At 38.4% G+C, this 25,595-nt stretch overlaps 1 protein-coding gene across 5 annotated transcripts in view; it reads left to right on the forward strand.

Annotated features, from left to right (window-relative positions):
- GLI3 (GLI family zinc finger 3) overlaps positions 1-25,595 on the forward strand; it is a 213,438-nt gene that overhangs the window by 116,230 nt on the left and 71,613 nt on the right. For all 5 annotated transcript variants that reach the window (XM_085320224.1, XM_085320223.1, XM_085320225.1 and 2 more), the window contains 2 exons: positions 203-308; positions 23,778-23,983. In XM_085320224.1, coding sequence (XP_085176350.1) covers positions 203-308; positions 23,778-23,983 — 312 coding nt within the window. The remainder of the gene's footprint in view (positions 1-202; positions 309-23,777; positions 23,984-25,595) is intronic.

A 25,595-nucleotide genomic window follows, 5' to 3' on the forward strand; every position in this document is an offset into this window, starting at 1 on the left:
AATTAGTAAATACATATTCATGCAAATACTCTGGGCCAAACTCTCCTCTGAGGCAGAACTTGACTGACTGCAACAGGAAAGGAGAATTTGACCCCTAATTCATATTGCTGCTGACACACTTTGCAATACCTATTCCATCATTGTTTAATGTTAAAGAGACATTTGAGATACTCAGATTTGGGAACCTTGCTTGTTTTTTCAGATCCGCCTCACCTTTTTCCAGCATTCCACCCTCCTGTACCAATTGATGCAAGACATCATGAGGGGCGTTACCATTATGAACCATCTCCCATTCCTCCTCTGCATGTGTGAGTATTAAGTATTCTCCCCGCTTCAGCTGGCTGTGGTGCCTAGAATGGGCAAGTRTTTGAATCTTTATGTACTTGAAACTGCATTTGGAGCACTTTGCCAGTCTAATCAAAGATCAAGATTTACTTTTGGAATGCATCAAGTTTATCTGTGAATCAAAACCAGGCTGGTACCTAAGGAATTCCTCTTACAATAGGTAGCTGGCAAGTGTTACCTATGTGTTTTACCGACATCTATTCTGTTTTCTGCCATTCTATAAATACTAAATTAAAAAGTACTGATCTCTGTGAAATACTGCCAGGCAAAACGTGTATTTTGTTTGGATTAGGCATGGGATTCTTCACAGCTAAAATTTCCTCTCATGCCAAAGCTTTTTTTCTAGTGATTGCTATGACGCATAATGAAATTTTTGGTAAATTTTTATAGTCCCTGTTGTGTGCACACACAGGCAATCAGTTGATTGATGGGAATGTCACCCAAACAAAATGGCAAATGTGATAGAGCACATGGTTTACACAAAGATAAAAGAAATGAATACCAGTGATAACGTGCATTAGAGAAAGGTGGTAGTGGTGAGATCCTGTAGAAATAAATATTATCTTATTCTATGTGGGGAGACAGATACCAGCTTCGCAGAATAAAACAGTTGTTGTGTCCAGAAAACTGCTATATACCATTAAAAATGAAGCCCCAGAGCGAGGCTTAGTACTTCTCTAAAAGGGTTGATATATACATTTAATCATATCTGCTAATCACCTCTCATACTGAGAAAATAAAAGAAGAAAAGCACAAGCCATATTTTGAAGAATAATGCTAGTTGTTTAGATGGCAGATTGCTTTGCTATGGCTATTAGTTACAGCTGTGTAATTACATATATGCAGAAGAAAAATGAAGTTGTTTTAAAACAAGTCCTCCTCTGTGAGCAGAATTAATTGATATTAACAATCCTAACTACATGCCCAAGTACACACACAATATTTTACTAACAGTTTTTTGGATCAGTCTTCTTTTACTGAATTGTAATTTCAGAGCAAATTTGCCTGGAGGTAAGTAATAAATCTGTGTTGCAGTCTTCCTTGGGCATTAGAGGAAAAGTGGGTATTTATAGAAAGAGAGAGTACAGAAACTTGTGATTTATTACTCAGAGTTCCTCTGATGCATCAGTATTTACACCACAGTCAGCCACATAATAAAATATATTCAAATACACCAACAATTTTTTATTTAAATTTGCTACTAAAAAAATGTAAGCCGAGGATGACAGGCTCATACAGACTGAGCACTAGATTTTTCTAGATTTTGCAGTGCATGTGAATATTCTGACTAGATAATTTTTGACTTTTTCTCTTATTTTGTAAAGTAAAAGAAAACAGCTTCCAACTGGAAGTTCTGGGAAATGMTCCTGCTCCTTCCAAAGCTGATGGGAAATTTGTCCTTCATGAGAGCAAGACTGGGATAGGAAGCACCAGCAAATAATTCCCGGGGTTTCCAAGCATACTATAAACTAGTGTACCAGTTCCACAGATTGCCAGAACAAGGGTGACAGGACTGAGACTGATTAAGTGGTGAATTAGAACTGAAGTGGATCACTGAAATATTTTAACTCGGATCAGCAGAGCACCATCTTCAAGCTCTGGGCACCATCTGTAAGCATTCGCTGAGACTTCTCTCTCCTATGCTGTGTGGGGCCCAGGCTTGCTATATGCACTGCCCGGGGATCTCTCCGGAGCCTGAGCCCCATGGGCCCCAGGCTATAAGATTACACTGTGCAACTGAGAGCAAAGTCTTGCAGGTGGGCTGAATGCGATTCTCTAGTTTAGATAGGAAATTGGGACTAGTACCCTATCCTGACAGAACTGCCAGGATTTTTTTAAGACCTAAAGAAGATGTTGAGAAAGGCAGATTAACATCTTATTTGGAATTTAGCAATAATCCCCTCTGACGCCACACTCGGTTACTGAAATTAATGTCCATTCTAAAGAAAGATGCCACTTCCTGAGTCGCAACACCCCTGCTTCCAGCCTTACGCTGAAGTAGTGAGTCAACCAGGCCCTGCATAGGCTTGTAAGAGACAAGAAGATCTTAGCATGATGTGATATGACTGCAGGCAGTTGCTTTAGAAACACTCTCTGATATGAATCCAAGCTCTAAAATGAAGATTTCCTTGATATTGTCTGTTTATTTTTCCATAAACTGTGTAGATTCTTCCACTCATTTACTTTATGTCACTACTGAAATGATGAGCCGTAATAGACCCTTAGAGCCATTATGATCWATGTAATTAAATGTAAATATGCAATTAGAGACTAAAAAAAAGCCTGTCAGACTCTAACAGCTTCTTTGTAGGTGTTAAGGTTTGTCATGCTTTTSCAGTTTTTAGGAATACCCTTTAATGGACATACGTGATAGACACTGATGGTTTTCTTAGAAGATTTACGGACCCTTATGTAAATATTACTTAGGAATGTCCGATTTTGGATCTTTTGGAGCCATTACTTGTATTGCTGTCCTAATAATATGAAAAAGAGGRAAAAAAAGGAGAGAATCTGCTATTCAAAGTTATTCAAGAATTCTGAGAGAAAATGARTAGAACACCAGTTGGGATACAAATGTTTACCCTCAGCTTCATCAATGACTTCATTGTGTGAGTGGTTTTCTCCTTCAGCTTCATAGTACCCTCAAATGTTAAAAAAAAGGGCAAAAATTGGCATGTTCCCAAATATCCAAGCTCATAGAAATATGTTCCAGAACCTGTCAAGCCTTAGTGGAATTAGTTAGTAATAATACAACTGCAGAAAAAATGTGGAAATGAACTCGTTCACATGATACCTACAACATATGCACATAATTTTTTATAATGACCAAGTAGAATAAAAARGATGAGGAATTTTTAAGGTGTTACAGGGAATTCTTAAGGTGTTACAAGGCTCGTATGTAGTTCTAGCTCTGAAGATTTTTTTATATATATATGATTTTTGTAGTTTAATTGCTAATGGGCAGAACTATTGTATCCCAAATTTCACCCTGGAGCCAAATTTTATAACTGAGTTATAAACCCTAAAATAGGGGTTTATGTTTATGATGGAATTGCTGACAGATGCTTATGTGTAGTAGGACTAGCAGGCACTGCTGTAATTATGCTATCGTATCCTATCATTAAAGATTTCAATTGAAAGAGGTTTATAAATTGCTCTTCTTCTTAGATAAACCACCCTACATTAAGGCATCAACGATATGGTGCAGAATTAAATTAAAATCTCATAAAATGAAATATGTTCTGTATTAGCTGTTTGACACTTAATTTGCCTCTGAATGAGTAGAGGAAATCACAAATTAACCTGCCTTTGTTTTTCCAACCATGGCTTATTAGGTGTTAGAACAACTGCAATTACAGCCCAATAATAACCCCCAACCCTTATGAATATGTACTGAAATGTGTCACTTTGTGTTATCAAAACCTGTTTGTTAGGACTGGTTAGTTATCCTGGAATTTCTACAGTGCATCTTCAGTTAACACTTCAGGGGAAATGTATGAAACTCAAGTTGTTCTTTAATGACAACATATGAACAGTATAATTGGAGCTGGAATGCATGTTTTCCTTTTTTTTCAAATTCAAGGCATGAATCTTAGTTTTCAAAATATTTCTAGTAAATTTCTAGTAATTCAGTTTTACTGCTTTGCATTGAAACAGCAAGTTATATTACTTGTTAAACGTCATGTGATTGAAACACATCAAAAGAAACATGGCTTTAATAGTCCTCCTGTTTGTTTTTTTGTTATTGCTTTGGTTTGACTCTTTGTTAATTTTCAAAATTGATTTCTAAAGCAGTGTACTAAAGCAGAAACCAAAGCTAAACTGTTTCGGTCCTTAAAGTTTGCAAGGCCATCCACTAGAGAGTAACACCTCTCCAGTCAGTGTGCAGTGATTCAAAATTTTGCTGCTAATGAGGGTATTTATTTAAACATAAATTACTACTGTGAACATGCTGATTCTTATACTCCGCAAGAACCAACTTAAAATTTACTGTCAGCTAGCTCTTACAGTGTCTGATGTCTTTGCTGACATTGCTTTTGTTGGAATGAGAGTTGTTGTTAGGACTGAGCAATGGAAGAATAGTGAAATCCTGATTATGGTAAAGCAGGTATAAATGAGTGTAACTTTATAGTCCCGTAACTTTATAGTCCCGTAACTTTAAAAATCTGACTTAGGCAGCATAAAAGTTTTTATATATTAATTAAAAAAGACTCTCAAGGTAGCAGCAAATTTCTACTCACAGATACAGCTGAGTGGTTTAAGAAGTTACTGCACTTGGTCATTCACTCCTGTACCTTTAATGAGTTGCATTAACAGGTAGCGTGAAAGCTCTCAATCTGCTTCATTACCTGGTTGGGATGGATGGCCTTTGAAGGTGACCTTTGAAAAGCGTTCTGAGAGTTGTTCGTTGGCTGTGGCAGAAGTACAGTCCAGCAGATGCAGGCCAGGGGGGAGCTGCAAAGCGGCAGCATCTGCAATGGCTGCAGATTGGCAGCCAGTGTATTTCTTCAGGGCTGTTAATGGACATTTCRTAGGAGGCTGGTAGAAAGTTGAAGTTTCAGAGCTGAACATTGAACAAGATGTACCATGTATGTTCCAAAACATGTATCCATTTAGTCATCATCTCCCGTGTTCTCTTGCCATCTCATTTTACTTTGGCCCAGGACTCTGAGTAAGAGAGCATGATGTTACCCATATGCTTATGGCCAGGGAAGAAGGCGCTTACGAGGGGGAAGCTGCAAACTACACTTACTGTCTTGTAGCTTCTTAGAATGAGCAAGACTCCAGGCCCCTTTCCTCTCACTGCTCCTTGAGGCTGGTGGGATCTGAGCTTGGCAGTCTTAGCTCTGAACCTGCAAATGCTTTTGCATRTGCCCAACATTGACCCCATGAACAGATATTTTGAATTCTGTGCGAATGAACCAGCACTAAAGCATGTGTCTGTTTGCAGAGTCAGGTTCAAGTTCATAAAAAGAGAGTCAGATTCTTGGATATGTTACTTCATACCTAATTTATACAGACATCTGTTACACAAGGGTGAGAAAGAAAAGAGGGCAGGCCAGACACTCCAGCTTTCATCAGCCTCTGATTTTGGACCACTCAGTATGATGGGGGATGTCCAAATGCAAGAAGATTAAAGCATTGGCCCCACAAAATATCCTTAATTATTAAGAAGCGCTTGTCATACTGTTGATAGGACATTTAGGTTTTCTCAGTCTCATCATCACTATTCTGATTTTTCCTTAATTCTTTCATTCTTAAGCTCCTATTTCCTTTAAAAATCTCAATGTTTTTAACCTCTAAATGTTTACCAGCTGCTTTACCTCAGTGTACCTCTAAGCCAAAGACTTGGCAAGGAGTTCCTCAGCTTGTTAGAGCATTCATTGATCCTTTCACAGTGGGAATGAGAGCCCCACCCAGTGTGAAAAACAACACTGGTTAGATTGGCTTTCATTACTTTAGGACTTGGAACAAGTTTTATGGTTTAGCCGGGAGCCATTGAAGAAGAAAGGCTGAGAAGCTCTTGGGACATTAAAAGATGGCTGTAGTTACAGCTTTCCAAAATCATTTATGAAAGTCTTTTCTGTAAGCAGAGCGAAATCTTATATTAAATAGGCTGCAGCTGAAGAAACGTTTCCCTGGAAGTGGGGAAGGTGTAGCATCRGTAATGAGCGGATGCTGATAGTCTACGAAATTTTTATAGCAAGTATCTGAGAAGGGAGGAGGTATGAAGTGGTGACTTGTTAAAAGTTGTTCAGTGTTTGCTACAATGGGTATGTGTGTTGTATGCACTGTCGGTAACATGTTTGCCTCTCTCTGTTGGTGACAGAGCAGTGCTCAGATGGTAATTCACAGCTGTAAAGCAGCAAGGCTGGAAACCTGCACATAGACTTCAGCAGAAGTTTTTCCATAGTTTTTCTTCGGTGCAAGGATTTTTACAAACCAGGGCAAGAGGAAGCTTGAGTCTAGACTAGGACTGTGATCTCTCACTCAGTGTATAGTGTTGCATCATAAAGAATAGTGAATCAGTGTTTTGTTTAGCTGTAGCTACTTGTTTAGTAATATTTACCTTAAGACTTACTGGTCATAAATTCTCCTTTGCAAGAACACTTGCAAAGCAGGTTCAGAAAGAGACCATGTTTTTTCAATTCAGTGGAGTTTTGAAACTCAGTGGAAAGTTCAGAAAAGCAAATTATTCTGTTTGGTGGCATATCTTGATTTGCAGAAAAAAAAGTGTGGGTTCTTCTCTTGCATTTTTTATTCTGAGAGACAATTGCAAGAAAAAATATGTCCTCTAAACTGAAATAGGTAAGTATTTTTGAATATAGCTCTTTTATATAGGTTCATTAGATTGATTCGTTTAGTTTTAACTGTAGTTCAACGTTTCTACAGACTCAGTTCAACCCATATTTCTCACAGATTTGCTCTCTTTCTACTCAGGAGAAACGGTCAATATTGAGAAAAAGAGTGTCTTACTTAAAAGTTAGTTTATGCTGGGAAATAAATTCTAGATCAAATAAGAATTCACTGCTAAAAATCAACCCTGCTTTAAGCAGGCGCATTTACATGAAAGTCAACAGAACTGCCTCTAACTGCGCCAGATTAAATTTGGTTCACATCATTCATCTGTTTCTCTTGCGGATAATACTTTGTGACATAATCATTTTCTCTTGAGTAGCTAATTGTAATGCCAGGGAACTACAGATTTGTAAAGGAGAAACAATAGCAGCCGGTAAGTGTTGCATTAACAGAGGGCCTTTGTTCTTCTCATACAGCTCGATTGATTTCAGAAAGGTTGGAGAAGTTACATCAGTAGAAATAAGAGGAGAACTGGGGTGAGGTTTTAAATGTATATGGGGAAAACAAAACTTATAAAATGCAATGATTTATTTGTGTTGGAAATATTTTATAGAAATATTCCCCTAGATTTTCTATGAAATTTTGATGTCTAGAAAAAGAAAACACAGGCCTCGTTTTTTTTTCTTCCTCCATGCTTTTTCCTGGAGTCATAACAAGTTCCTGGAGGCTGTCTTGTGGCCTCATGGAAGCCCTGCTAAGCCATACGCACAAGTGGGGTTCATTTTGTCTTTCTTCCTGTCACACAATGAACTGAAAATGCTCAAGAAGCAGCAGTCSTCAGCCTTGACGAGAGAGGTATGCTTCCATCAGCAGGCTACTCACTGGCCACCACTCCTGACATAGTCACTTGGTAAAAACAACAACTTGCAGCACAGCTTCCTGGGGTGACGTAAAGGAAGGCAAGAGAGGGGAGAGCCTTCTGCAGTCATTGGGAGTGCTCCTCTGCTGGTCCTAAAGGAAATTCAGTGTCTGAGCTAGACCTGAGAGGCAGTTTGGCACTGATTCTTCTGGTGGAGCTTAAATCCCAAGAAATTAATTCTTTAAGTGGTTTGTATGGATTGTGTTGTTGATGAGAAATAGCTTTTAGGTTTAGCAGTATTAAGGTATTACCATTGGGCAACACTGCCACTTAGCTGCTTTACCCCATCTGGGCAGTTAAAAGTACTTAGATGAATACTCAGGCTGCCAGTGAGAAGTGATACCCTAAGGCAGACTTTCAGACCAATGTGAATTAAGAGATGATGGAATCAAAGTAAATGTCAACCAAAGTCCTGCCTCAGGATGCTTTCTTGCACATAACATTTTTCTGCAAACTTGAACAATAACAAGGAATAACTTCGAGCGTTTGGCATGCTCTGTGTGTGCGGATGTTTATGTGTGAGTGTGCATATTCGTCTGCATCCCCTTTGTATAATACATGCACTGCRTGCATCCTCTTTGTATAATAGGATGGATGTCTTTGCCTGCATTTATCATGGACTTGGACTGATTTATTCTAGATATGTACAGTTATGACTGATGGAAGAATCTATCCAGTGTCTGTAAAAGTTTGAAAATTAGAAAATATGAACAAAACAAGTAGAAAAAAATAATTCATACATGAAAACATTGAGCATATTTTCATTGATGTATCATTATATTAATGTAACATACAATCAAAAATACATAGAATAAGTACAATGTTGTAGTTTTCTCTTTGAGTAATCTATTATCTCATTCTGTTATCAACTGCAAAGAATGCAAGCTCTAAATATAGTGCACATTCAGAGACTCTTAGCCTGTGGTTTCTTGGACAAAATTCCTGTGTTCTTTGTGCTGTAGTCAGCAGTATTAGTCGAGTGAGCAGATATTGACTGTGGTATTCACGTGCAGTGAACCAGAAGCAAGCCAACTCTATAGAGGCTGCTGTCAAACTTGTTGCAGTGGCCTGTGAGGTACTGGACTGTGACAGACTCCTTTTTTTTTTCAGTACAATTCTTCCACTCATGTTAAATCTTGCTTCAAAGAGATCTGAAATGTTACAGTCTTAGCATTCTTTCTTTCTCTTTCTTTCTTTCTYCCTTTTAAGTGTATTGGTGAGATTTCTGTGTTGTGAATTGGAAGTTCTCCCTCAAGTGAGAGTAGGTATAAACTGGGAGAGATACAGGCAATGTGTGCATCTGTAGTGTAGGAACAGGGAGCATCTTCATCATATTCTCACACAATCTTTCCCCTACTTAAACCCTCTCCTCCCCTAACAAAGGAATCATGTCCTATAATCTTGGAGTATAGACTGAATTTAGTTCTGATTTTTTCCCAAGGAAGACAAAGCAAAAGTGTACGTAGTATCTTGTTGCTCTTTTTATTTCCCCTCACACAACCAAGTATTCGTTTGTGTGTGTGTGTGTGTGTAGAATACATATATATGTGTGGATATATATGTATTTGTTTATCTGTAGTGTAGGAACAGGCTTTGGCGCTACTGTCAGCTGTCCTTCTGAGATACGAGAGACTAACTAGCTGTTCCTTGCATATTCTTTATCATATCATACTAGAGAAAAAAAAAAGTCCTAATTCCACCCTAAGGAAAATGCACAGTGGGCATTTTATTCATGTGCCTTAGGGTAGACTGGGCCTACATTTGTAASAGATGATATTGATTCATGGAGGAARTGATTTAAAGGAAAATGTTATACTGTTTGATTTTTGCTCTCAGGATGCTTTATATGGCCAAAAAAGGATTTGAGACCTTATTTTAGAATGTACTTTTTGTTGAAGCTATGCCCTATGAGGTTCCTCCTAACAACCAGGCAAGAATATGTTGTTTAGTCCCTTCCAGCATTGAATCTGAAGGTCTGAGCCTACAGATTCATTATTACTACATTTATAATAACTTYCGTAAGGTTTTTCACAGGTGGTGTTAAGCTTCAGGGGATCCCACATGGGTTAGACACACAGGCAGAACATCCTGAAGCCCATAAGTGAGGTATACAAAGCTTCTGAAGGAACTGACCTRTCTTCTTCTTGAAAGCATTATTTATGAGGTACTGTGACTGTTGGTGTTAAGGATCAACAGAAAAGTAGGGAGTATTTCACATGAGGGAGAATTTATAAACATATCAGATTTAAGTGGCTATATCTTTAAAGATACACATCTTTCACTCCTGTATCTCCTGTTGAAGTTCAGCCTAGATTTATCGTGGCTTTTTCACTGGCCTGTGTAAGAGAAGATTGATAGTCTAGTCCAGTTTATAGAGGCTACTAACACAAATAGCCCCATTTAACTGCATTTTAGACAGTTTTGGCGGAGAGGGCAGGAACCGAATGACCAGGGGTRATCAGATGTTCTCTAGTTCACTGTGGAAGATCGCTGTCAATGTACATCATCARTGCAATAGCAGGAAAGTTTTCGTGGCTGGCCTCTGTCCTGTTTAGCTGTACCTGGTCTGTGGACATCAGACTTCCATTTTGACTCTCTTCTAGGAGTTACGTTTATACTCATGCCATTAGATAAAAATGAATAGCAAAGATGGTGAGCAAATATGTAGGCCATCCTGCTGTTCACAGTTGTGTCCCTTGCTGACCAGTCTGTTCCCTCTGAGGTTTTTACCTGGACCCATAGTTACGTGTTCTTTTTAGAGAACTAATAATAATTMTAGTATTTAAACAATGCTTTTAATTCAAAGACTTCAAAATTTTTTTCATGCTTCTCTAAAAATATGTAGGCAGAACGTTCATTTACATTGCACTTAATGCTTGTTTTTCACATACTTTCCCCTGTAACCACTTTAGAAGTAGTGTTCCCAACCCCTTTCTGGTTCTGGGGGTGTACTTGCAGAAAGGCACAACTTTGCCCAGCAAAGGCTTATTTAACTCCAGTTTTGTGCACAAATAAAGCAAGAACTGCAAGAACTGTAGTGTGAAGCCTTTGTCTCTTGTCTCTCCCAAAGGCTATGGTGTTCCAGGCATTATATATTCAACAGTAGTGAGAACTGACTTGCAGATTATGTGGCATCACAATGGTTTTCAATGCCTGCACGATCAAATAAGGAGACTGGCCTGTGTGAGAGAAAAGTTCTTAGCCTAACATAAGAACTTAGTGTTTTCCCACTCTGATTTGGTTGCACTCCAGTCGGCCAGTCTCCCCAACTGGACCTTTGATACTGTTGGAGAAAATAGAGGAAGTGACTATCAGCGGAAATATCTCCTTTCCCCCTCCTAATTTGCATTTAACAGCGTTCACCTTTGATATAAGTTGTGCTCAATACAGCTGAGAATCCTGCCACTCAGGAAAATTGTTGATGACAATTTTTTTCCTTGCCTGCTATTTGCAGTGGTGCTTGGGGATGAGAGAATGTTATCCTCCAGTTTTCCAATAAGCTGTGCTTCTGGAAAGCCTGGAAACATTTATGTTTTCATAGGGTCACTTCTTGAATGGCAATGCTAGGTACAGTACACATACACATGGTACAGTCACTGAGTTGTATTAATAAGAACCACTCTCAAACTGGCTTTTCTTCCCAAAGTTAACGTGCATGGATTGATCCAGGTGGTGGTGTCAGGTGTGGGAGGTTCAGCAACTAGCCTGTGTATTTTATACAGACATAAATTTCTGTACATCTGTATACATTTTTTTACTGCAGGTAATACTTCTAGGTGAGAAATTCTAGCTCAGACTTTCCCTGTTCAGTGGTAGTCACTAGTTCTTGTGAATATCAATTCTGGGATATCTGCTAATGTTAGTGTAGAGATGAGRAGCAAATCCAGCCATACTTCAGCAGACGTGATTAATACTAAACCTTCATGTTGCCATTTCTGTCAGGATTGTAGTCCTTTAAAGTTAGATTTTAGTCAAATATTCCCTTCACAACCAAATTTAAGTAGCAAGTGCAATATGAGAGGTGTTCAGTTACTGAATTTGTCTTGTTATTGCCAGCTTGCTTTTATTTTAAACAGCTCAAGATCTTTTTTTTAGCATATAAAATCAGAATTGAAACAAAGCTTTCTCTCTTTCCCCTTTTTTCTCCCCAAATCTCTGTTCCATAATATTGTAGATATGACTTRAAGTAGATGTTTGAAATGAAACGTGAGTGATTTGTTTTGTTTCATTTTTGAATTTGGAAAAAGAATGTTTCTTGGCATCACAGAACAGACATTGAAGAGAGTGTTCATTTCAGGTAACATGAGAGGCTTTTCAGGTACTTTGCTAGGATAAAGAATGCCTTCTTTACTATTACCTTAGCAGAAGGAGTTAAGGGAAGAGGAGAAGCTCAAATTTGCTGAAACAATAGTAAGCGTAACATTCTCAAGTACTGGATAGAGAGGGCTTATAAAAATGATCAAAAAAACTAAATAAGGAGATAGATACTTGTTTAAGTACTAGAAAAAAACAATTCTCTGAAAATTTCAAAACATTAAATTAGGGTTAGTAGTAGCCCATTAATTGAAAATTTTGTTTTTTAAGAAAACAGAATATTTGTGGAAACTTAGATATCAAGCAGTTGATTTCAAAGTTTGATTTTGCTGCTACCCATCATACCTGTCATGGGAAAAACTTGGCGTTAATATAACATGAGATTGGTTGAGATTTAGGACCAGAGTCAACCTCCTCTTTCTGGTCAAGTGATCTCCATGGTGGATATGGTAATCTGGTCCTCACATTGCAGGAGTTGATCCCAGTAAGCAAATTCCAGTTTTTCCGCAGTGAATACTGGTGCACATCAGTAGGAGTGGCTCTTTGCATGCAGGTTGCATCCTATTCTGATCTGAGAATAATAGATAAACCAGAAGTCATTGCAGAAAGTATTTTAACTTTCTTYTTAACTTTGTACCATTTAGATGTTTTTCTTCTTCTTCCACTCATGAATACATGTGTATATATATGTGCACTTTCTCTTCTGTGCGTAACAACTTCAAGGTTATTTTTTAAATACCTTCAGGCATTTTCTGAGTGTTTTTGAACCAGTGCACCATTCACCAGTGTGTTTGCTTGTGCAGAGGTCTTCTCTGATGAGGTGTTTGTCATATGCACCCACTGAAGTTTCAGTGTACTCAGCCATTAGAAAAGCCACTATTTGAGCGTCTTTGTTTTCTTTGTTGAGCTGTTTATTTTGCTTTCTTCCCACACAGTTCCCTGGCCTCACTCTGACAACTGCTTTTCTGCATGAATTACATTCCTCGGGGCCGCAAGTCTCCTAATTCTTCCAGTCGATTTGATTCCTGCCTGTGTGATTAGTCCTCTGCTCCAACACACAGTTGGTCTTTGCCAAGCAAACTGCTTGCTAAGTGCCTTTAACATGAAGACCTAACTACATTTTTTAACCTCATTAGTGTGTAGGGCACTGCTTCATTCCAGCTTAATAACCTGGCCACTATTGAATCATCACTTGCTCTAAAACAGGTTACAGAAAGGTTACCTAAGTTGTCTGGTTTTCTTTTCATATGACTGTGCTTTTGGCAGATAACAGTCAGTGTGTTCAAGCACATGTCCAGTTTTAGCATAAAAATCACTGTTTGAAAGAAAATCCATCAATTCTATTTAAGGTAGATATTCAGTACTGAGCAATTTCGTATTTGTATGTTCAAAAAGATTGCCAGCATCTGTTTTGAAATAGTGACTCAGGTAAATAAACCTATCAGAAAATGTGATTTTGAGGGAAAAGAGAATAGAGGGTTTGGGGAACAGATAAAATTCTTAGTTGTTTGAGCTTTATAGGCACAAAGATCCCGTCTTACTAGTTTTAAAGCAGACTTCTGCTGTAACTCTGGATTTACACCAATGTAGCCATGGTCTGCATTGGTTCAGTTTGTTCTGTGGGATCGATTTTTAGTTGAACATCTAATCACTGAAATTTAAATTTTGGATGCAATTGCCTGTAAATTTGAATGCAAAAGATATTACAGGACTTCCTTGTAAATACACTAGAAAAATAAAAGTTTCCTAAGGAGATAGTGTCACCAGAGGATAGGGTAAAAAAAGCAGGCATTGGGTCACATGCCACTTGTGATGGTGCATTTGTGCAGTTGCATAGCAGAGCCACTCAGAGGGTGAGACTTCATGATTAATGGTGTTTATTCTTGACAGAAGCCTCCTTTATTTATCTGCAATACAGTTTAGTGATTTTATCAGTCACCTGAATGAAAAATATTCAGTCATACCAATATTGCAGTGTAAATTGAGTAGAGTCACTTTTTATTATATCTTTCAGCCTTATCATCTGCACAGTAATTTTCTAGCAGAGGTTTGATATAGAAAGGCTGGATTTAGCTGTACTTGACACAAAGCCTCTTCAATTTCCCCTAAAAGTTCAGGCTACTCTTAGAAATGTGTGTGTGTGTGTGTGTGTGTGTGTGTATATATATATATATATATATATATAAAACCCTCTTATCCAAGCAATTTCAGGATTTGAAAGAATAAAGATAAAATGCACAAACCTGGATGTGAGAAATGTTGTTAATATGAAAACATCTAATAGCTCTGAAGCCACTGGTGAAATGCTCTTTAGTGTTTAAGCTTGTGGCTTAGTGCAGTTCTTTTTGCATGGCTACGTAGTCTGACTTTCTTCTAATCAATCATCATCCAACTCCAATCAGCATACAGGCAGAGCCTATCGTTCATCCTGGGTGTAATTTCAGAGTTGAAGACTATAATGGCCACATACAGCACATTAGTCACTGCGATAACAGCTAGTGGCACTCCTGAGGAAGGGGGAGGATGGGGGAGAAGGGGAATAAAATTCTTCTCATTCTCACAGTGCATTAGTGAAATAGGAGCAAATGTTAAACAAATGTTTATTCAATTAGCTGACTTAACAGCATTAAGTGTGAGAAAGCTGGTGACACTCCTTTGACCTGCTCTTTTGGAGGAGGAGAGGAAAGGGAAAGGGAAGGAAGAAAGGGGAAACAGAATGCAGACAGGATTTATGTATGTCCACATATTCATATGATGGTGTCTCTGTGGTTAAACACTTCAAGAGATGGCAGGCCCTGCCTGTAACCAAGAGAAGGCTGAAATTTGAATAGCAAAAGGGAATACCTCCACAGCATTGAAAGAGGATTGTAGAGCACAGAAGTTTGCTGTAGGAATGTGARTGGTAATTTCACTGTCCAAACTGTTATTAATAACAACAGATAATTAGTATGCTGTAGACCTTTTAGATTTTTCTGCGGCATTTTGTYCTACAATATAGTTTAAAGATGGAATGGTATATGGGACTCCATGTCATTCTGTCTGCTGAAGTGTAGCAGCACTTTTCCTGAGCTTATTCAACATTTTCTTCTAGCATGAGTATAATTTATACTAATGATTAAGAGTTGTGCATCAAATATAATATTGATGCATTATCCTTGATATACTGATGACAACAAGTCAATTGTCTTGGAACCAGTTGAAGAGAGGGGAAGAAAAATTTACCAGCACTTATATTGGGATATGCTSTGTAGGTATAGGTTCTATCTGCAGTTCATAGAAGTCGTTGTGAACTGAGTGAAGTAAGGCTCTACCAGAAACGACCCATGGAAATCACAACATATTCTTTTATAGCATTAGTTTTATTTACTGTTTACTGTAATGTCTAACAGCTCTGTGTAGGATCAGAGCTCTGTTGAGTGCTTTGCAAAKATAAGGAGCTCTTCCAGGAAAAGCTTACATCAAACTGTTTTGGCAAATGAACACTGATGAATCTYGCTGTGATGATTTTAGGTGTTACCAGCTCCCACTGTTTTCCTCAGCCATTCTCTGAAGATTATCTGTTGTCCCTCAGCAGGGTCAGAATGTGTTCCTTTGCCCTATTTACAGTTTGGTAACTCTGCTGCAGCTCGTCCAAATTGGGCTCTCAGAATTTGCCCTGAAATGGTTAGAGGCAGAGACCTGCTGCCTATGCTATAGGGGGACACTAATTGTTGAGAGGGGCATCTGCAAAATTTGCAAGAAGATGTCTGTTAGATGCCTAGAAGGCAAGTGGCAATTGAAGGGAGTAGTTACAACCAGTTACAAATTGTCAGGTAAATCCATATAGTCCTTCCCCTAGTTGCTAGTTTCTTTTCAGCATTGCTGAGAAGGATTTGAAAGAAGAAGAGGCAGTGATCTGAAGGGCTTGTCAAGCTGGGACATCCTRTAAGCGAAAGCCCACTAGAAGGTGTTTCAGAGATGTGTTGGGAGGCAGGTGACAAGCTGTTGGCAGAATGTAAGGAACAAAAAAAGGAGAAGCAGGTTATTATGGTTACTATGTGTCACCGTTATGAGAGGGTGAAAGTAAGAATCCTAATCTTGATTTGGAGGAATATTGAGAGACAGTACATCGTTTTCTATGTGTTGTGCCAGAAAAAAAAATCATATGTTATTTAAGGAACACATGGCAAGACTTTGAGTCAAGACTTGTATAATTAAGAAATGACTATACTTTGACTCAGTGGCATCTGAAGCAGCRGTTGCCTACTGTAGTCAATACAGAGCAGAGGTGTTACTTTGGGATGAAATTCACCATGTTACACCTGACCTGGTGTGCCCAAAATATTAAATAATGAATGAATATTCACTGTTTATTACAATGTAACCTCTTCTTAAATGAATCAACAAATTTGTGGTTGGGCTATTTTTATGGAGCAGCAGAGAAAGTATGTAAGAAGTTGGATCTGCTTTCAGGCAGTTCATCAGTTGAAAAATAGGAATACAGTCACTGACTAAGAATTTGGTGCACTGATTAATGTAACCAGTTTTTAACTGTAACTGCATGATGTTAACACTTCCCAAAGAAGGAAAGGTGAACCAGAGTAGTATTCTTTTGCTGTGGGTAATCAGCTAATCATCTTGCATAATTTCCAGCAGCATGAACATTCCTTATACAGTTACTTGTATCCTTCTCTCTTCAATGGTACGTTTTAACTTTATGAAGGAGAATCACCTTACTCTAACTCTTAAGTGAGCTTATTTGTATATTTTATGAATTTGCATTCCAGAGGTGCACACATTTTGTAAGGTATAATTGCTGTCTCAACAAGAAAATATTATTAGAATAATATCTCTTAGTTTGACTTTTCCATTGTAGATACCAGCACTTTCTAAATGCTTTACTACAGTTTTACAGATGGGAATACAGCAGAAGAAGTCAACAGACTTGGCCAAGGTTGCACAGCAGATAAGTGATGGAACTGAGTTAGAGCTTGTGTATCTTAAATCCCGATCTAGGTCCTTTTATATGTAAATTACATATTCTCTGACCCATTCATTTATCTACATATACCTACTGAATGGAAGGTAGTTACAAAATATGATTCTATGACTTTGTCTTGGATTGAAGCCATTGAATTGCTTCCCTATATTGACTACAGTTCTAGGATGAATTTTGGAGGAAAAGCAAGCAAAATACCGATGAATTGTTAAGAGCATGGAAAGGGCTATAGGAAATCAAGGTTCTTTCTCATATKAGGACTTACATGACTTACCGTGTTTTCCCTCTTCTTCATTTCCCCCATTAAGGAAATACAGATAACAGTGCTTACCTTTTGTAGCATTTGGAGCTCTTTCTCATGAGAAGTGCTCTAACATTTCCATGTATTCAATTAATTGCAATTCTTAAAGCATTATAAATCATTTGTTTAGTTTTTCTGATTCCAGAAATGCAACAGAACAGTTTTGAAGCAGTGAGTGATTTTTTTTAATGAAAAATTTTAATTAAGGGAATGGACTGCTTCTTTTGGGRCATGATTTCTTAAAAACTTTAAATGTGGAAAGGTATTACTATTACAGATTTCTCCTRTATTTATGTTTCTCATTGTTTACAAATTCAACTAGATGTGCAAAGAGAAAAGGAGGTGAGAGCTGTGGGACACCATTTTAAAAACAGTCGGTGCTGGCCTAACCCTAGTTATATTAAAATGAGTGGAAATTTTACAGGTGGCTCTCAACAGACTAGAATTAGCTCAGCATTTTATGTTTATGAAGATCACTTAAAGACTTTTATCAGTTAAATCGGTGGAAAATTTGCCATTGATTCCAGGTTATATAGGGCTGAGCCCTAAAATAGCTACTAAAGATTTTGAGAAGCTGGATGATTATTTGACTTGTTATTTTCTTGTATTGTTCAGRTGTATAAATTGCTGCCTAAGCCTGTTTTAAACACCTACAACCATGTATTTACTTGTAACTCCGAGGAATAATTTGATCATTTCAGCTAATCACAACTATCAGAATTGTTCTCACTTGTATTTTCATGATCAAACTCTACTTTCTTGGAATTGAGTTCTCTTAATAAGAAAACGTTTATTAGCCAGTTATTGACTGCTTGTGCCAAAGGGTCAATCTATACACACCACTGTAGTATTAAGCAAACAGTCATTTAACGTGGGAGGTACTACAAAAGGAATTCAGCTGTATGCTTTGGAGTAAGACTGTCTAAGTAATAAGAAAGTACTTATTGTTAGTTCATCCTCCAGGATCTACTAGAGATAAAATAGAATACTAGAAATAAAAGCATTAATGTTTTTAGGGTAACCTTCGGAAGATTATTCCAGGAAAAAAAAAAAAAGGCAGTTTAATGAGTTTAACATTCTCCAAGCAGCACTGAATTGAACAGATATCAGAGAAACAGCATGGATATCGTTGGTATGAGAGTTATGCCATCAATGCTTGCTCCAGCATTGAATAACGTACTGTTAAATGATTAAATATCGAGGYTTGAACTTTGACACTTTCATAATATACCAAGATGGATGAAAAGGCAATAATAAATTAGGTTACGTTACAATTTTTCATCCCACTTCGTTGACAAGCTTTGTTCTATGAGATAGATTATTGTTCCATCTGTAACCTCAGCTCAGTGTCATATTTACAATGTTATAGTTAAGGATCACTTGCTGTTTTCAATATAAATGTATTTTTCAACAGATTCATTAAAAAGCCATTTAAAAATTTATCACGACAAAACTTGGCATTAAAATTTCTAGTCCTGGAGTTATAGTTTCCGCTAAAATCAGGAAATGCTTAAATCACCATGATTTTCTTTTAAAGATAGGTTGTGCTTAAAAGAGATTTTTGGCTAAGCACAGCTTACAGCGATTTGGAAGCCATTTATGACAGATCACTTCTCCGACACTAAATCAACCTCAGAATTTTGATCCAGATTTTCCTACGATACAGCTCTTTGCAGCTGTCCTGAGTGGCTTTAAATTGGCTTTATATTTAGAGAACACTGCTGTTGTAGGAGCTCTCTGACAAGGGTGGAGGTAGCATTACGTCTCTGGACCCACTATACTTTTCTCAGTTGCATGAGAGACAGAAACAAGCCTTAATTGCCCTGGCCAGCCTCACCTGGGACCTCCACCCACATCCTCTGCCCCGGACACCCACTTAAGCTCAGTCCTGGTCTGAGCTGTGTTGTAGGTGTATCTGTCTCTAGCCCTGCCTCTTGATGAGATAGGACCTAGATGGGTCCTGGGGTGGACCTGTGCAGTTGATAGCTGCTCCCCTGGATGGGCGCATCAGATCGATGTTGCGGTCCTGTCTTTGGTGCTGTCTCCWGGATGGACTTTGGACCCGTGTTGTAGTGTTGTCTCCAGTCCTGTCTCTGGCCACGTTACCTTTTGCTCCTGACTGGAGCCCTTGGACATAGTTCATTACTTTGCCTTGTTTTGGATATTCTCGTCTTTATGAAGAGTTTATCCATTGCAACAGTAAGCAATACAACTAAATATTGTAAGCAATACAACTAAGTAAGTGGCACACCATTTAGAGCAATAGTGAGTGAAATCTTACATAGCTCGTCTGTAGTTCGGTAGTAGCAAAAAAAAAGTCTTTAACAGCAACTTTCTGTATTTTGATTTGCCATGGTTGAATTTGCAGCTGCTGAACTGATAAGACTACATGAATTTTGAGTACTGCGTTTAGGCACCTCTGTAACATTCATCAAGCAAAATGTCATGACTAATAGGCAAAAATGCACTTGTTGTTTGCCCTTATACTGATCTCACTGCCTTGGCACATGTGTGCCATTCTTCTGCTGAATACTTTAGACTCTCCAGAGTGGAGAGTCTGGAGGGGGAGAGGTTGGCAGACTGGCGATGAGGTAGGTAGTAGTAAGTCCTTTCATTTACAGTATTTTGCCACCTTAATGATAACAAGGAAGGGGGTCTGGACAGAAAGGAGGGCATGTGGTGGACAGTGTGCTTCCGTAGTGRAAGCACAACACTGCTATAGTAATGATTCTATATATCTTTAGCAGTTAATTAGAGAACTTCTTTTTCCCCAAGACCGGTCTACAGGTGGTTTCCAGAGGAGAGAGAAGGCACCTTCACAGGCCTGTTGTCTGCAGCGTTTCTGTTATATCAGAGGTGTAGATGTAATCAAGGTTACTGAAGAGAATAATAAAATCAGCTTACAGGGCCATTATAGAAGTTGCAGTGATAAAACACAGCCTTATGATCATGTCCAACTTCAAAGAACTACTGRAAGTATAATAGGCTATGTATTAAATTTGAGTTGCCAGGATCTCTGGAGGTAGACACAGAGGTCTTGATTCAGAAAAGAACTTGCATCTCCTCACTTCCCTCTTTGAAGTAAACCATAGCACTTTAAATACATTGTTGAACGGGAATARAATTGCCACATGTGTGAGATACTAAGCGCTTACAGAACTTCACTGGGTCATGGCCCAAATGCAGCAGTAATGATTTGCTACAGGGAAACAGATTCGATGCTGCTAAGTGATAGTTAAGCACAAAGATGTTACCAGTTTATGACAATCTTTATGAAATCTTAAGGTTTCTCCTCAAAACAAAAAGCCTCCAGTAGATGATGAGCTGGGCACTTTTTTTCCCAAGGAAAAGTACTGAACTCACTGTTTTTGGTATGTGTACAGGAGATGGTGCAGAACAAGTTCCACACYCAAATGACAAAGAAAGGCAAAGCTGAAAATAACTGTAACTGGTTCTGAGTTTACAAATGAAGCATAAAGTTTCAAGCAATATCATTGAAAGTATACCTGCCTTTTCTTCTGCTGAAGTCTCATTGTGTCCCATGAAGTAGCCTCAGACCCAATACAGAGCAGCRTGTGCCAAGGCTAGCGATGAAGTACGTGTGAGGTCAAAATTCCGGTGGGGATTGCCACCCTTTTCTGGTGGTCTGATTATCACTAAGTAAGTGTCTGCAGAACTGATCCTGTTTTTTATTATTTATCTGTTATTTACAAAGGACAAAAGTCATCCTTTATTATTACACAAAGCACACAGTGCTGGAAAACAACAGCTAATAGTAAGTGTGTTTGGTTGTGCCATTTCTAAAGGTCACTTTTTGTCTAAAGAAGGGAGTTAAACAAATACGAATACAAAACAATACATTCTAAAGATGCATTTGTGAAGTTTTTCATGGAAGGGAAAGAAGGGAAGAATATGCAACATTTATTGGAATAAGTCGGGAGAGCTCAGACAGTGGGTACTGAAAGCAGATGAAGGAAGGAGGGAAGATGGGACTGCTGTGAAAGGGGGTTCCAGAAACAGGGTAATGAGACAAGTACAGGCTGGAAGTGAGTGAGAAGTTAGCAGCCTGTTAAAATCAGGCACTGGAGAGATTAGCAGACATCAGAGTGCAGAGCTGGGAATTTTATATGGAATCTGATGACTTCTTATTTCTGCCTCAGATAACACTGCTTATATACCTGCTGTTGGTTGATGTTACCCAGATTGGCGTCCTTTCTTTACTGTCCTCAGAAAACTGTGAGGACCTCAGAGGAGTGGAGAGAGAGCAAGAAGCAAAACTGGGGAGGAAGAGRAACAGTTGAGTCCCAGTGTCCTTGAATGGCACCCATTGGATCTGGAGGGAGAAGCTGACAGCCTAGCTCTTAATCTTGTTCCTGCTGCTGCATTTGGCTGTTGGCCAGGTGGAGAGTGAATCATTGAGAATAATGTAGACTTTCAGCTTTCTTGCAAAATCTGTTAAGTTTTTTGTTCGATATGCACTGGATAGTATCAGGGCTCTTGCCCACATTCTGTTTGGGTTTCTAACTGTTTTTGAGTTGGGATTACATTAGAAAAAAATAGTTCGTAAAATGATGTTGTGAGCTTCCAAACTTAGTTTCTTCATTACTGATGTATTAAATTTTCTCAATCTAACCAATCAAACTAATATATTTTTCTTACTGTGGGGATAGGAAATTTATCCTGTAATGTGATATCCAGCTGTGGTATTTTTGCTTCTTACATCACCACAAGCTTTCAGGATTCTGCATTCCACACTTCGTCTGACAGGGAACCGCAAGGCTAGTTAATTCCTCGTGGCTGTTCARGTTTTACAGTACCAACAGGAATAAAACTTTGTTTCAGCTGTAAAACAAAGATGCTTCAAAAACACTAAGAGTAAAGGTGCTTTGAGGAAAGCAGATGCCTGTTTTGCACAGTGATGTAAAACCACTTCTGATTTCTGGTTCTAAGTGCATTTTAAACACACTGACTGCTTATTGGTAACTGGCTAGGTTTCTTGTGGATAATTTGCTCGAGTGTCAAAGAGGTGATTTTGTTGCCAGCATCTGTTGTTAACACACACAGAATGCAGCTGTGTAACAAACTCTGAAAGTAGGAGGTATTTTCATATGTGTAAGGCTAAACAGGCTTACCTTGCAGAAAGCCTTATGAGGGCAAGAAAGACACTAAAGCCAAATAAGGAAGGGAGGGGAATAGAGGGAGAAAAGCATAGCTGGAAAAATCTTTATTCCCCAGATTTTATGAGGCCTCATGGATTTTGTTCCAGGGAAGCTGGTGTCCTGTTAGGAATGCATAACTTTGATCTTTGTCCTACTCATACATTAGTGTTTCCGAGCCGATAGCAGGGCAGAATTAGCTCTTACATCAGATTATGTTCTGTTAGCCTTTTAGGTGATGACAACTATCCCCATTGATTGTGGTATGTGTATGTTAAAAGAAAAAAAAAACATTTCTTGTTTTATTATTCTTTGTAAGCCAGCAGCATCAAAGGAACAGGCTGCCCTCACTGCTCTCACAGCTGCTGCCTGTGTCTGTGCTGCATATATGCTAAATTAATTGGAAAAACAGGGACAAAAAGGCATTTAGTTTGGGTCAACCAGTTGGACTACAGCAAATGCATGACAGGCTTAATCATTGTCTTTTGCCAAAGAGCAGGTTGGCAAGGGCAGGCACTCCAACCCCTTCTGATGAAATTTGGACTCTCCAATGCCTTTGGAGCCTGACTACTGTGATAGAAGGTTTTCCACACAGGGGCCCAGGCGTTGTCATATCATCCAGGTGGGATGATGAGGTGTTGTAACAGATTATTTGTCCTTTATCAGCTGTGAGTGAACTCAGGCTTCTGGCTTGGTTCATCACAGCTTCGTATATGTAGTGTGAGAAGGCAACAGAGCTCTCCTTTTCTAAGAGTGCTGTAGGTAATTACTGTGATCTTGCAGAAGGCACCGGTCTCTGGAATCACTCCATGAACAAACATATGGGGCAATCTTTGTTCCTTTGCACCAAGATTTTGGTATCTTTCATGGGAAGAGACATCAACAAAAAAAAAAACTCCAAAAGGCCCAGCTGTCTAAATGGCTTACAAACTTCGGGTTTTTTGAAATTATTTCCATATAAATATGTAATCTCGCACTTCCAGGAAGGGTAAGTTGGCCAACCAGGGGAGTGGGCACAGCGTAACTCTCACAGCTTTTTTTTTCCAGTAGTCATGTGGTTTTGAAGTCATAAGTCATTCAGCATTTCAGTATGCATTCCAAAGCAGCAGCAATAATTAATATGTGGTGTACGAGGTGCATATTTCACACTAACTAAAGTCATTTTCTGCTGAACTCCATGGGGAAAGGGTATTGAGGAATGTAAAGTTTAAACCAAAAATAAGCTCATGTTAAAACTGGTCAGAGAAATGTTGCTTATAATGGGTATAGGAAAGAATTCATTTCCTATTCATTTTCTCTCCAGGCAGTTGAAGCTAGTGGAAGTTATTACATGTGCAACCCAGTTGTTATTTTTTGAGAAATGAATGTATGTTACCTTTAAACTATTTTTCCTTCTGTGGTTGTGATCTCAATCATATCAATAACCTCTCTGTTTTTGTTTTTCTTTCTTTCTCTTTCTTCCAGGCCTTCCGCCTTATCTAGTAGCCCGACATACTCAGATCTTCCGTTCATTAGAATTTCCCCACACAGAAACCCTGCTGCAACATCAGAATCTCCCTTCAGCCCTCCTCATCCTTACATTAACCCGTACATGGACTATATCCGGTCACTGCACAGCAGCCCATCTCTGTCCATGATCTCAGCAGCCCGCGGACTCAGCCCAACAGACGGTGGGTTAAGACAGGCTTCCTGTTTTCTGTCATTGTAGCAACTTAAGTTATATTAATCTTGTCAACATTTTTCCCCCTCATTCAAAGCAGCTTCAGCAGGTTTGTCAGACATATTCATTATGTCATAAATGTTTCAATACTTCATCAGCTTATCATGGCTCATTTGTACCTTTCACAAATGTTGAAACTTAGGGGGAGAAAAAAAGCCTTGGCTCATTCAGAATTTAAGCGGGAAGGGTAGCATATGTCTTGTGCTACATCTTTTGTTTGTGAAGCTATCTTTGGGTGTGATTCTGATCTTTTAGGAAATGAGCAGTATCTGCACTGACTCAAACCAGATTCCTCATGAGAGTAAATCAGAGTCATACCATGGAGTTCCTCACATGGGAAAGACTTTTTAATTAAAATACTACTTTTGAAGTACTGCAAGCTTCCACTAACTCAGTAAATTTGGTCAGTAGTTCCGTTTAAGTTTTATAGATCTATTTCAGTTTATCCCATGCAATCATATGGCCAAATGAAATGACACTAATGTAAAAGAAGTGGCTGGTGATCGGGATTAACCCTTTTAGTTAAAATGAAAGGCAGTACTTGAAGCTGATACTTTAGGTCTTGATGTGACCATGACTATTACTTTCCAGGTTATTTGAAAACAAGCTAACCTCTGCAATAACTCTTACTGTTACTCTGGCACATTTCCTATTCATTTCTGTGGGAATTTTCCCTAAGTGAGCAATGAATAGAGTTGCAAATGGGTAAGTTTTTCAATGACACAGTGGTCTGACATTTCAAAATTGTAGTATTTGTTGAAAAGGCAAAACATAGCAGATTAGCAAATAAGTATGTAGGGAAGATATTAAACTATTGTTTTAACTACAAGAAAGATCTTTCTAATGTATGCAGGAACTTACAAAACAGAGGCAAACTGCCTTTAGCTGAATTTGAAAAATGAGCAGTGCACCCTATCCAAACGGATAACTAATTAATCCTCACTTATAAGAACATATACCTTTACAGTTAATCCATTAGTTATGGGCACATACTCTTATGAGAATAAATTTTAATAACCTATTGTCAGTCAAGGTATATGGCATGCACATAGGACTTTCCTAGCAGCACTCTGGATGTTGTATGAATCCTAGCTAATTCCACCTTTTTATTTTAGTCAAAATGTTTTTTAAAAAGTACGATAAATATCTTTAAGGAACAATCTGGTCAGAAATGCACCTTTTGACTCAGGGAATGTTTTGATATGAAATAAGCATGATATAGTATTATGACATATATTGCGAAAATTCTTGAAGTATAAATATAGGCTTTTTACATTAACATGTATAAGTTCCTGGTCTCATTTACCCAAGGCTCAATTCACTTGCATAAGTGTAGACATATAGGGCCKTTTGAGTTACCTTGTGGTATCAGACCTGGCATCCATCTAACACTCCAGGAAGACATGGATCTCCTAGAGGTTCTTTGCCATATTTGGCAAGCCAGTAGTAATAACTCAGAAACTCTAGTATTTCTCACTTTCAGTTCCAGATTCAGACACTTAAATTTAGGTGTCTACAGTATAGACATCTACCTGTGACCTTCGTATGTTGTTTTGCTCATA

The sequence above is a fragment of the Rhea americana genome, unplaced genomic scaffold (genome assembly GCF_003343005.1).
Source record: "Rhea americana isolate MKP2758 unplaced genomic scaffold, rheAme1 scaffold_62, whole genome shotgun sequence".
Classification (NCBI taxonomy): domain Eukaryota; kingdom Metazoa; phylum Chordata; class Aves; order Rheiformes; family Rheidae; genus Rhea; species Rhea americana.